At 42.7% G+C, this 13,797-nt stretch overlaps 1 protein-coding gene across 4 annotated transcripts in view; it reads right to left on the reverse strand.

Annotated features, from left to right (window-relative positions):
* Positions 1-12,129, reverse strand: part of LOC146495226 (forkhead box protein J3-like) — an 85,883-nt gene extending 73,754 nt beyond the window's left edge. The window contains exons 1-4 of one of the 4 annotated variants that reach the window (XM_085145276.1): positions 10,597-12,129; positions 9,507-9,542; positions 1,585-1,708; positions 778-1,264 (exon numbers count right to left, since the gene is read on the reverse strand). In XM_085145276.1, coding sequence (XP_085001402.1) covers positions 778-1,143 — 366 coding nt within the window. In that variant the 5' untranslated portion in view covers positions 1,144-1,264; positions 1,585-1,708; positions 9,507-9,542; positions 10,597-12,129. The remainder of the gene's footprint in view (positions 1-777; positions 1,265-1,584; positions 1,709-9,506; positions 9,543-10,596) is intronic. The other 3 variants (XM_085145277.1, XM_085145275.1, XM_085145278.1) reach the window with 3 other exon arrangements.
* Between the last annotated feature and the right edge of the window lie 1,668 nt (positions 12,130-13,797).

Raw genomic sequence — 13,797 nt, forward strand, 5'->3', positions numbered from 1 at the left:
GAGGTTTATTTTCCAGCATCTAACAATGACCAAACAATGTCGATTATCTCCAGTCCTAACAGATGATAAACTTCATCAGTGTCTGTATATAAATCTTCAATTTGACAGTTAATCATTTAATCAGTTGAATAGTAAAGGAGGCAAACAACTAAAATCGAAAACTAAATGTAAAAAAGCAAGAAAAGTTTCGCCGTAAAAAAACAGCCTTGACTAAATGTCAATACATCCATCTAACTGTACTATAGAGGTTAAATAAAAAACCCCACAAAAAACTAACACACTGGGTAGTGTGTATATATACAACATTGTATATTGTCACAGTTCAAGGTTGTGGAGACTGCCTACAGATGATTATGAGACAGGAAAGGCCGGAGCTTGCTGGTTAACAGCGAATGAACCTTTAAAATAAGAGGACGAAGATTGTTTAATAGTAAATCACTGACCATGTCGTTGTCTTGAATGAATGAAAAAGCTAAAATAAAGTACACTTCGATGAACCACCCAGTTTAATCTTTATACTAGGCTGGTGATGTACCACATGATCAGACCTGGAGCATGTTTGGATCCTTTCAGCTTCGCTATAAATTTGACGTACAAAGATGCTGAAAAACAGACCTAAATAAATCATTGAATAAATAGAATATTACAAAACTGTTAGCCGTCATAATTTGTAAAAAAATAAATAAAAAATTCCCATTCTGAAATCAGACTCGCATTAGAACCAGTTCACCTGCAGACAACAAGAACAAAACACACAGTTTTTATATCCTTTCCTACCTTCCATCCGCTGCCTGCCTCTCTGTAGTAAGGGAAGTTGTCGCAGATCCACTGGTAGATCTCGCTGAGGGTCATCCGTTTGCGCGGTGAGCCGTTGATAGCAAAGGTGATGAGGCTGGCGTAGCTGTAGGGCGGTTTACCATCTCTGTGCTGTGCTGCTTCCTCTTGGTCCAGTGTGGTTCCTGGGTCCAAATGTACCATTTTCTTGCCAGTTCCGTGCCCGTGATGGTGCCCGTGGTGGTGGTGGTGCCCGTGGTGGTGGTGGCCATGGTGGTGTCCCGTGTCGGCCTTCTGAATGGCTGCCCTCATGCCGAGCTGGGGAAGCCAGTCCATTGAAGTAAGGCTGCTCTCCAGCTCAGAGGTCATAGTGTTTGTCTTGTCAGGGGTCAGGGGTCAAAAGGGAAGATGCACGGCTCAGCGACTTGGCGTATGGAGGATCTCCTGGTGGCTCACTGAATGGGTTCTGTGCAGCAGTCTTGGCTCAAGCCTAGAAGAGCAGGAGGTTTATTTACTATGCCTATTCATCTCCTTTAGCTGGAGCAGAAAGAACACTTGGCAGACACACACAGATGTTAACTTGCAGAATATTCTCCGCATACAGTGCAGCGCTGTATAATGGAAAACTAAATATTTTGGCATGTTGCTCACTTGTTCTGTCACAGTGTGAATAAATATGATATGCACCGTGAGCTATGGATATGAAAACAAACAAACAAACAAAAACTTTAATCAAATTGTTTCATTGCATTAATTATACAGTGATAAGCAAAGTTGCATGAGGGACTAGGTAAGAGGTAAGTTTCTTACTCTTCCCATTCCTTTCCATCTTTCTTTGGGCCACAGCATCTGAGGAAGTCACCGAAGTGAAAGGTAGAGCTCGTCCCTCGTGCATGTTCACAAGATCTTCATTTAGCCTCTGTAATGGCCGCTGCTGCAACGTACAAACACAAAACACACAAGACGGTGAGCTCGGACTGCCAGACAGCCTTCATAAGATATTAATATCGCACAACCGTTCAACTGGCCTCGGCATCTGTCCAACCCGATTAAAACTCTTCTCTCTTTTTCTCTCTGTGTTCTGTCTATCTGGATTGCCTCGCACTCTCATTCCCTCCAAAGTGGAAATGGCAATTGGATCTGCCGAGTGACTAAAAGCTGGGGAATTGTTTTCACAAGTGCCTGCCAAATGGGGGGAACAGCTCGGGAGGAATTCCAACCCTCTGGAGGAGCCGAAAGGCTCGTCCCCTTCCCCTCTCTGACTACCCCTCCACACAGACACGCGTACACGCACGCGCGCGGAAACACACACTCGGTGTTCTAATTCTCCGACTCTCGACGTGCCTCACTCTTCTGTCAAGTCCACAACCACCCCACTGCCTCCCCCCTCAGCGTTTCAGGTCCTTGCCAGGCAGACCCAAAAAATGAAACCTCAATAACCCTCAACATTTGATTTTCGAAGCTATTTTTAGAGCGACACTGGACCTAAAACTGTACCTTCTGTTACACAGAGACCGGACTATTTTTTGGAAGTGGGCGCTTTGAGCGTGATTCAGGACAAAACAAAGGGAATCATTTGGTACACCCAAGAGAAATTACTCACCAATTGTTCTGTACTTCAATCAGTCACAGAACATTTGTAGATTTGTCACTTTTGGGCTGAGAATGTCATGTAACTGTTACTCATCACAGGAGTGAAGATGCTGCATTCAAACCTCGCTCTGATTCAAGATCAGTTTCTCGTTTCGTGCGAGCACCAACAACGAACGTCATACGCTCTAAGAGATACAGGTAAATCTCAGCGGCCCAGAGTCTGAATAGTTAATAATGGTTGGATGAATTCAATCTCTTATTAATACAGAAATCTACAGCCAAACCTTTATCAACATCCTGCGAAATAACCTTCCAATGTCCTTGAACAACAAAGAGCCCACTGGCCCACGCACAGTCTCCATTCATGCTGTATATAATCAAGGTGGGAGAACTTCAATGAGCCTGCCTACCACCACAAACGTACAGACGAACACAAACCCCTCTGTCTGTCTTTTCACCAATCCCCCTGGAGAGCAAAACATACAAGGAAGAAAAAGAAGTGAAATGCCCAGCTCCTGCAAAACCCCGCTTAATTACACATGGAAAAAAATACATATTTAGCACCAGACTCATCAAGCTAAACAACCCAGGCAAGGGGTGGAGGGGGGGGACTAGTGCAAGGAAAGCGGCACTGACAGAAAAGATGTGCCCGATGAGGCTTTTTGCACAAAACTACCCCCGTCCCCCTCCTCAAGGCCCTGCCACTGTGGGAGAAGCTTCTTCCAACCCCCTCTTCAAAATCCCAGGAAGCAATCTTAATTAGTGCACCTTCTTCTTCTTCTTCTTCTTTTTTTTTTTTGCTAAAGGGAATGTAGCATTACTAGTTGCAGTGGTGCAGGGTATGTGGGGAAGGGGGTGGTGACACACAAGACACAGAACAACAAGTACTTATTTTCCCCTCATTAAAAAGGAGGCTCAAACTGCAAATCAGCCTGCCACAAGCCTCGACCTGCCGTGGCTGCTGTTGTTGAGAAGTTTTGGGAGCGTGGGCTGGCTGCACGGTGGCACGGTGTAGCTTCGCACCGCTAGCATAGTGAGGTGTTGGGATGATGAGTAATAGAAGAGAGCACAGAGAGAAGACTTGACTTGGCTTCTGGGGAGAGGAGCCCTGCTGGGCGGGTAGACGCAACCAATTACCTAGTCGGCTCAGTCAACTGGGCCCACGGTGACTAAGCTAACCTCAGCACTGCGCCTTTTATTTTATGATATCGACTGTGTTTCACAACAGGGATCAAGGAAGAAAAGTGATAACTGGAGAAAAGAGATCTCACTGTATATCTCTGCCGATCAGGGAGACATCAGCCTTCTGTAGAAATACACTATACTACACCGAATGCATACGTGTTTGAGTGCTAGACTCTATTAAAAAGTGCCAAGTATGTTATCAGAAAGGACAGTTTATTCATGAAAAGTAATTGTCCATGGTTTTCTATGTTGAAAAAGCAGTGCATACTTTCTAAAATGATGTACAGTGGCAGAGTTTGAGTATTGCTAATGCTCCTTTGGTTCAAATACTTGAATAACAAACCCCATATAGTTCACTTATGCATGGGAAAATGTCTGCCTTTTGATGATGGCATAATATTCTCCATCAGAAAAAGAGGTTCTTCTTGTTGCATTACTTCTAATGCGGTGACTGGGCAGTGATGCAAACAACACAATTCCTGCTGATACTTGTCAAAACCTTACAAGGCTGAACTCTGCATCCCTCTTCAGGAAACATCAAAAACAACATACAGACAAGATCTATTTCAAAGAGACTGTTGTTGAAGAGGAAATAAAGGTGGCGATGAAATGAGAAGATTCTGGCAGAGGATCACACAGAAACGGCGCGGGTTCATTAAACAGGGTTTCAGTATGGTTGTGCATAGAAACGTGCATATTCCGAGACAGAAGCAGTTTACATATTTTAGATTTTTTTATGTTTCACCCATCAAAAAACAAAAAAAGAAGAATGTAAAATATGAACTTTCTTAGTGTGACAGTTGTGATATATTAGTTGGCAGTTAAAGAAGAGATTAAAAGCTTTTTTTTTAAAAAAAAAGCAAGGATTTAGACATTTATGAACAAGAAATCTCTTTCCTCCTAAGAATTTAAACGCATCACTCTCTGCACTGTGGATAGAGCTTTCATGACTGTGAACATTGTCCCTTTAAAAGAGTTGAGGGTATGTGTGTGATTGAATGTATTCACCCATTAGACTTTGTAGCTGTGATGCACTCACTCAGCTGTATGCATCACTAACAGCTAACAGTCCCCTGCTGCTAGCAGGCTTTTAGACTGAGAGAGGCTTTACAGTTCTGCATTTTAATAGAGAACTTTGAATGGAGTGACGGGGGATGGGTGAGAGAAAGCGAGGTGGGCTGGGGGGGGGAGGAGGAGGGAGCCAAAAGGAAAGAGGCATCAAAATATTTTCAGAGGAAAATGAAGTAATGACAAAATACCCACCCGGAGCGTGCAGAGCAGAGGGGGTTTCTGGGAAGGACTGCCTTGGCAAGGGTAAGGCTAATGTGTCAAAAGAAAAGTCTGTAGGCACACTGAGCGCTGTCATGTCTCAAAGTGTGGGCCATTCAAAGGAAGAAGGAAAAGGTCCAAAAAACCCGTATTGAACATCTTAATTACTTTCTGCTTCAGCACAGAAAGCACACCCCTGAAAAGGTTCAATTATGAGATATCAAGGCAAATCAGATGCCCTCGCAGTGGCTGTTTCCTTATCCCTCAATGGGGCTGGGTTAAGCAATTATAACTTGATACTGTCTACTTGTTTTTAAAAGGAGACCTGGAGAGGCATCGATGTAACACACTGTTTCACAGTGCGATACATTGAGTCTTTAAAGAAGAGAGTGGTCAGGAAAATGAAAGTTTGAAAGAAAGAAGAAGAAGAAGAAAAAAAGTGGATACATTCATACCAAGGATAATAGTTTATCCATAACAGAACAACACTTTAATCATTTTTTTTCTCTGGGTGTGTGTGTGTGCATGAAACCTGCTGGCTGGCTCGTGTCAACCGAGTCAATTCGGTGGCATCGCTACTGAAACAGAACATTACTGACTCACGCTGTTTTTCTCAAGTCTGAAAGAAAACCTGACTGAAAGAAAGCAAGAAAAATCAGTAGGTTCCACTGAATCCCTCAAGGCCTAGAATAAAATATTTAACTCGCTAAGCCCACACAGAACATTACACCTGAAAACATCTGCCAAGGTAGAGGGAGTTAGCGACCCAGAAGACTTACTAGCACCAACTAGGAAAGAGCTATCAAAATTCCAGATTCTGACAACGGCAAAGTTAAAAAGGCATATTTTGTCATAAATAAAACATAGGAGTGCAGCATTTCGGCAAAATCCCCCAACGAAAGGTCCCGAGAGAGCGATGGGATGCTGTTTGTGAACTCACGCTTCGCACAGTAAAGAGGGCTATAGCACTGCGTCACCGCGACTCAAACTACATTCCCACATCCAGCCCTATTCAGCGAGGACTAGTCCTCTTTAAAAATTCATTAATTTACAGCAAAAATAGATTAAAGCGCCCAACTGCACCAACCTAAAAAGTTTGGCTTGTGAATAGCATTAATAATGGAAGCAAGCATCCAAAAAACCTAGAGGCCCTGGCTTGGAGGCATGGCTTAGGTTTTGTTGCACTTTATAATGGAGAGTCATTTACATTTTTTAGAAGTATTACAGCTTTTTGATGCTTGTTTATAATTGCATTGTTTTACATGCAAATTGGCTAACAATTGTTACTCATTAAAACCTAACCAGAGTAGCAGAGCGCTCTCAGCTTGTGCAAGATGCAAGCTTTACATCAGGTTAGCAGTGGAAGCTTTGCATCTCTCGTCTTGCAGGCAACGCTGCTGGCGAGTTCAATCCAAATGACGGCCCTTTAAAAGTGATCATCCCCTATCTTATCTTTTACTTATCTTTCTTTTTTTTCTTTCCCCCTCCAAATCATAGCAACAGAATCAAAGAGGATTTTGACAAGATAAAAGGATTTGCTACATTCGAGTTCAAATTATGTGTACTTTCCTGGGGACATGACAAAAAATCACAGTGACTGGGAGCACTCAGGGAACTTAGAGGGACTTAAAAAGAGAGAAAGTCTGCTCTAATGCCTTGTCAAAAATATCGCCTTCCCAGCCAGACGACGGAGACCGCCGCGTTAGATCGCCAAACATCATCTGCGTGGATGCGTAGATCAGCCAAGACATAAAAACAGCTAACAGGGGAAATGAACAGCTATCAAGTATGACTAATAATCATCTCATTACAATGCAGCGTAATGCTGGGAAACCTCAGTTCCTGCATTCATGTGTATGTTACTTTCAAATATACCACCCACTTAAAAATGATTGCAGACCATGCTCCCTCCCCTTTGCTACAGCAAAAGACAGCACATCAGCACATGACGCCTCGCCACATCGGCATAAGAGCTCAGAAGCGGCTCAAGGAACACCACAGAGACCCCGAGGCTTTCAAAGCTCCCCAGATCCACATCAGATCAAGCAGGATGCTCAGGTACAAGGCTGATGGGGTGGTGGGGTGGGGGTCACCCCAGTTTTAATCTTGTGGCTAATCAACGTATAGCAGTCGGGGCATGACGCTTTTCATATCTACGGGTAACATCGGGTCATCTAAACAATCACTTTAATTATTTAAACAGTAGATTATTGATTTGACCGGAGGTAATTAAAGTGACCTGATGCCCTAGTAACGCAGTAATGGCCTGGTAATTACAGAGGCAGATTAAAGGGTTTTCTTGCTAAACCAAACGAGACCACCTCCTCACCTCTTTTAATAGCTACTGCCACGCTATCTTCGAGCAAGGCAGTTAAATAACAACCCCTCTAGCGGAAGTGTCCACGATAAAGAGTGGACGATGGCTCTCAGGGATCAATCTGTGTAACAGAGGAGCGTGGGTGTCTGTGTTTGCTAAAAGCATATTGTTACTTATTAAGTTCTTCATTAAGCAAACAGATCTTTCCAGGGTTAAACACCGACCGTCTTTAACAGCACATGTGTAATAAGGCGAGCACACAGTGTGTCTGCTTAAAGGCGTCAATGCTGCTGTAAATTCAGATTGGATTTTACTTATGAGCTGCAAAAAAGAGAGAAAAAAAGACTGAAATAATGCATGCTAACACTGATCATGCTGGGTTTAATCAATAAAGCAAAACTCTATATGAGCACCGCCCAGGCACCAGGACGCTGGGATTGATTCTACACCAATCTGCAAGAACAATAAAACCACCTGCCTCATGCGTAAAGTTGCCGCTTGTCCCGACACAGCGTTTCCCACCGATTCTATTTGTGGCAGTAGCAGCGGGGCTTTTCTTTTTCTGTTAATGCATTATTAATTAATAGCGCATATAAGGTGCCTCTCCGCAAACACTTTAATTGCCGCTTTCTGACAAATAAATATCGAAGCAGTATATCTAACTGCCTCTCCAGAGAGCGTTTCATCCCACTGACAGACTCCCAACTCTTCTGACTCCAGCTGTCGATCGTAGTTCTTGTTCTGCTTTGCAGTTCTCCGCCTGCAGCAGACTCTGGCTGGCGTGGCTCTCCAGCTCGCAGCAGAACAAGGAGAACCATCGGCTGCGGTCTAAGATGGTGGAGTCGGAGTAGATCTGACCGCAGGACAAACTCACTAGACAAGCTGAATGATATCGAAGATGCCGCAACAGCGACATCATCACCCTGATGGTAAGGGGAAAAAAATGAAATGGGAAGAACTGGTTAGCAGTGACTGAACTGTTGAAATCAGAGCAGTGAGGACATCACAGATGGTGGTTTTCGGTGGAATTGATGAAAAGATTCAAATAAAAATGTTAAGATGAGACAAGATTCAACTTAACAGCCCACTTTGGACACGGAATCTCTTGAGCTGCCCTGTAATGTCTCGCAGCTGGATGTGGGGCCTCTCCATGATTTGCTCCCCAACATCCCGCTCACCCTTGATGGGACTGGGACCTCCATTTGGGATTGGGTTGTGCTCTGGGCCGACTGTGCTGCTGGGAGAAGCGCTTGCTGTCAGGGAGAGCCATCACTGTGTCGCAGCGGTCGGTCTGAAGCAATGTTTAGGTGTGAGGTATGTGTCAAAGTAATGTCAACAACAGGAGTGCCAGGACTCAAGGTTTCCCAGCACAATACTGCACTGCGATGAGTGTTATTCACTTTTTTCTGTCAGCAGCTTTAATGCTGAGGATGCATGTATGTGTATTGTAATTTTTCTTTCTTTATTTTTTTAATTCAACAGGGTGACGCAAAAAGACCAAGTGTAGGCTTCTTAAGAGATATAAACTGCTTAACAAAGCCCACTTTTGTCGCAGATTTGTGGGAAGTTCTGCGTCTCGAACTCCATCACGTTTTAATTGGGAGGCAAATCATTCTTGGCAGACACTGAGAAGAAAGCCTGGCTGCTCAACACGTCTTGTGAAGTCACGCAAAAAGAATATATTACAAGTCATAATGAATATGCAGAGAGACAACATCAAAATTTTTGACAGGCATATACGATTTGAAAACTGGCATATGGAGTTCATCTTTATCAAAGAGACTGAAACGCCTGTAGTGCATCCACAAATAGCCCGTTAATTCAACTTTCAAAAAGTCATTACTACGCTCGGTTCTTGGCATTGCATTTGCTGACATTGACGATAATTACAACGACCTTTCTGATGATAAAACACAAATCAGTAAAACATTATGAAGGGTTCCTTCTCGCCACGTTTCATGAGATTCTGCATAACGTTTTAATGAGGCATTTAGGGGTCTATGAGTGATCTACTGAGAAAGTCTACAATGGCAATCAGCAGTGAGTGTGGCAGCTGTTCAGCAATTAAAAAGCCAAATTACCCTCAATCAACACCATTTACAAGCACAAGTAAATCTCAGAGCAAATAATGATGAGAGAAATCTGTTCAGACAGCTCTCATCTTGATAGGAATTAGAGACGCATCCAAATCAGGAGCAGGGTTTTCTCTCTCTAACGCTTCCTCAGTCTGTCACACGAGCGCACACACACAAACCCCAACTCCCCTTGTCTGAATATTTTTGGCGAGATGAAGTTGTATAGTACTGGCTAGCTAAAGATACTGCAGCATAATGTAAGACAAAGAGTCCTGTCGGTATTAGACGGTTACCTTTGATGTTAAGGCTATGGTGTCTTCATGGGCAGCCTATAGAAAAGAAATCCACAGTGAATGAGCAAAACTGGACCATCACCAAACTCAGCTCGCTGGAAAACTAAAGAAAAGTCATCTGCATGCATGACTCAAGACGCACGCATGCAGACGCAAGTCTGCATCAGCTAAACTGTTAAAATCTTCAAGTAGCTCAAATCATTTATTTGAAAGTATTCAATAAATTCATACTCTCTCTCTCAATATATATAAAGTGCATATCAGGGTTAGGTCTTCTTTTTAAAAAAAAAATATTAATTCATTCATTAAATATCCTTAATACATTCTCTTAAACTTGACACGGAGAGGCTCTGAAATCCACGACTGAACAAAGACATCAGCATCTACAAACAGTGACAGACAGCTTCTTACTGACACACTGCCAGTGTTCATATAATCTAAACTTTTATAAAATACCTCACGCTGTTAAACAATGCCAATTACAAGGAAAAAGGCTCATTTTTCCTTATACTACTTTTTCCTTCCATTGTTATGTGAGCTACAAGATTAATGTGTTTTGTTAATGCATAACTGATTCACTATTATATATATTTATATATCAATCATAAAGCAATTGAACTGCTTTATGGATAGACCACTGCATCACTGTGGAGCTCAGCTTTCTGTAAGCCTCTGCTGCGAGGCTTCATGCTTCCCCTGTTATCACTTCAAAAGTCTTTTATTTTAAATCTCTGACCGGCACTGTCCTCCGCGTATTGCGCGTCCCGTACAATTCACTGCTTGGATAATTGTTCCATTAAGCACCACTTTCCTAACAGTCTTGTAAGCAGACAGCCTGGCTGTGCCGACGGTAGCATCGAGATAATAACTTAGAGAAGTTGACTTTATCCAGCAGATGTGGTATAACGGCACAATGCAACGCTTGCATGCATTCATATTGTCACAGACAGCGAACTTGTCACGGCCTGCCGTTAAGTAAAAAAACAAACAAAACAAAAACCGCTGGCTTTGAGCACCACCGCTGTGCGATCATTTGTCACAAATCCTAATGAGCAACATATTCAAACATTCTTGTTTACGGACTACTCACCGTCTCACGCGAATACGAGAACCGGCTCAATTTGTGCACTCTGCTTCAAGCAGCTCCAGACGCTGTTCTGCACTTGAAAATCCCCTTCGAAGACAGACACACACATAAAAAAAGGTCCTGTGGTGCCTTTGCGCTGTCACTCTGGCTGCGTGCGCACGGCGCTCTGCAGGCGTGCAACTGACCGCTGCTGTGGTCAGTCGACAAGTCAAGACTGGAGGACTCGACCCGCTATTCACATTTGCGCTCATCAACGCAAAGATCCCGGGTCTCAGTGCTCCGCTCGGCTGCTAAACCACCGGAACTACTTCCAACGCCAGCCGGAGCACGTTGAAGATAAATTCATGCACCACAATAGGAAAAAAATGAAATCAGATCCATTTAACTAGTTCCCGGTTTTAATATTAATGAGATTCCGCCAGGACATGCCTACCACTGCTATGACTAAAATAAACGCCTAACATATAATTAGAATAGACATATGATTTTAAAAATAGAAGCCCACTGTGCCGTGTATATTTGTTAAATAAGCCTGTTGTTGTGGGATACAGTTCTTATCGTTAATACAGGAGCACGCCAGTGACTTTGACGCTTTCATTCCGGTTGGATACAACTAAAGAAAGAGGCTGCCCGCACCTTCCACACGCCACAAAACTCCAAATTATCTTAGACAAGCAAACATGCTTCAGTATGTTTCCCTGTCTACTTTGTGGCAGTGAAGGAGCTAGATAATTGCATTTAGTGGCGCTTCAGATCACGCTGTTCTGCTCCAGCAACAAATTTGGGGCTTTGTGGTCATGTCTTATCTGTGATACTAGGTATTCCCCAGTTTAGACTGGATGCCTATAATTTATTGATTGTGAGAAAGGCTTGCATGCAGGCACAGCGCACCCACCTGGAGAGGACAACAGTTAAAGCAATTTGTTGAAACGGACATATTTATACATACATATTTATATGTTTGCCATCTTTTCATTCAAATTTCAGTTTCCTGCTGCTATGTTGTTGTGTTACGCGTATATAAGTGCAGATGCACAGCGATTACAAGTTACGCAAATGATTTTCTACCAACATCCCAACATGTTTGTTTGAGACATTGCCCATCAGCTGTGCGGTCACATATACCTCACTTCTGAGACTCAAAACACCAGCCAGGCTTCTTTATCACTGTGAACAACGGCTTTATCTGTTACAGTACCTCATGGTATTTTCCATCAACTGTACACTCTTGCTCCCTGATGGACACTGCGAGAGTGATCAGCGCCGGGCTTATAAACGACTCACTGCTGCACTCCTCTGGATGATGGAGCTGATTGCAAGGGTTGATGGGATATTTTGTCAGAGCCTGGGCACTGTGAAGGAGCAGCGGCTGTACAATGTTGCCCGTTTACTCAGTTTATGTGGAAGATAGATAGATAGATAGATAGATAGATAGATAGATAGATAGATAGATAGATAGATAGATAGATAGATAGATAGATAGATGATTAAATCAATCGAATGTAATGTGTTAATCTACCACCAGAGGGCTCTCTATCCTAAGACAATGCGCTGCAATAGTTAAAATAGATGTATTTATTTTTCTTGAAATATATATATATATATATATATATATATATATATATATATATATATATATATATATATATATATATATATATATATATATATATGTGTGTGTGTGTGTGTGTGTGTGTGTGTATTCATTTCATCAGCTGTGCCTAAACGGCGAGCAGACCAACCACGTGGACATGACCTGTGTATAATGTGAAGTTCACGTATCCTTCTCGCTTACTTTAATCCAATGAAACATCTCTCGTGGTGTGTCCGAAATGAAACCAGATTTCACAGTAAATCTGCTGCGGTTAATGGTATGACAGTTAAGGTGGGATGCTGGTAGGGAATACGTCTGTTGCTGACTGCGCATGGGATGTGTCTGCCACGCTGCCTTCCGCCTACTTTGTGACGATAGGGCAGCACGACTGGCTCTACCCGGTTTGATCCTGTTGGCTCGCCGTTATTGTGCGCTGTGCTCGGGGGAGGCTGAAAAGGAGATGAGGGGAAAAAAGACTGTGTCACTTCTTTCTTTCAGGATTAATGTCTGTTTCTGCCATAATAATATGGTTGAATCATGTGGAATTCATTTATATAAAACATTCTACTAAGGGGGGTAGAAATTTTGTATAAAACCACTTCCTTGCCCCAAATTCTCGAGGTAAGCTAATATATATGTGTAAGCACACAGGTGGATAATCAATTTATGTGGAATCATAAGTTTAAATTTGGTTACGTGGCATAACGGGGAATTTATTAACAATTATAAAATGGTGTGAAGTTTTTCTATTGTTGAACCCTGATTTTTGTGTCACTGGTGTGTGACGTAACCGGTGCATGAGGGGGTCTCGCGAGAGCAAGCCTACATCAGTTGAGGAGGAGAGCTCATGCTGCTACATCTGTTGGTGAAACTTTGACATGCGGCCAAGAAAGGATGCTGAAATGACGCTGTTAGCGTTCGTGATTATCTTTAATATTCACGCGTGTATGTTTATGTGACGTTTCATAGAGGTGCAAAGAGATTTAGAGCGTTTGTCGAGAGCCATGTGCCCTCATAGAAACTGACGAGGAAACACGGATGTTAACCTCTGACGACCTTTGGTTATCATATGTTTTGGGTTTCCTAGTATTAAACAGCTTGATTCTCTGAATGACTGCACAGACGATTACTCAAAGTCCAACTGGGTGTGCTCTGTTTCTTTAAACTCATCATTGAAAGCGAAATTGTTAACGTGTCAGACACGTCTTCAACACAATAACACGTCGTTATGTAACAAACAGTAAGGAAAGGAACGTGCTCCAAAAATGCTGAGAGAAGATCATGCACAGCTTTATTCCCACAGAGTCTCGATCACGTCATGGCATCAGTGTTCCAGCTGTTTGCCACCGCGAAAAGAGGGTGGTGGTGGGGAGGAAACTATATATTGATGTATTGACACGCCACTGTGTTCATGATTGCATTTTTTTAATATATTCCCTGTTAAAAGGTAAAAGGTATGCCGAATTATCTGTCCGAGGTTACTGGTTACAGTATGTACGTAATTCTCACTGAATTATCATCATATTTAAGTTTGTTTTTGATTTGGGGGCTTCTCGAGCAACCCTTTTTGTAAATCCCCCTTTTCTGTGTTTTATTTAATATGGATGTCG

The sequence above is a fragment of the Neolamprologus multifasciatus genome, chromosome 20, assembly GCF_963576455.1.
Source record: "Neolamprologus multifasciatus chromosome 20, fNeoMul1.2, whole genome shotgun sequence".
Taxonomy (NCBI): domain Eukaryota; kingdom Metazoa; phylum Chordata; class Actinopteri; order Cichliformes; family Cichlidae; genus Neolamprologus; species Neolamprologus multifasciatus.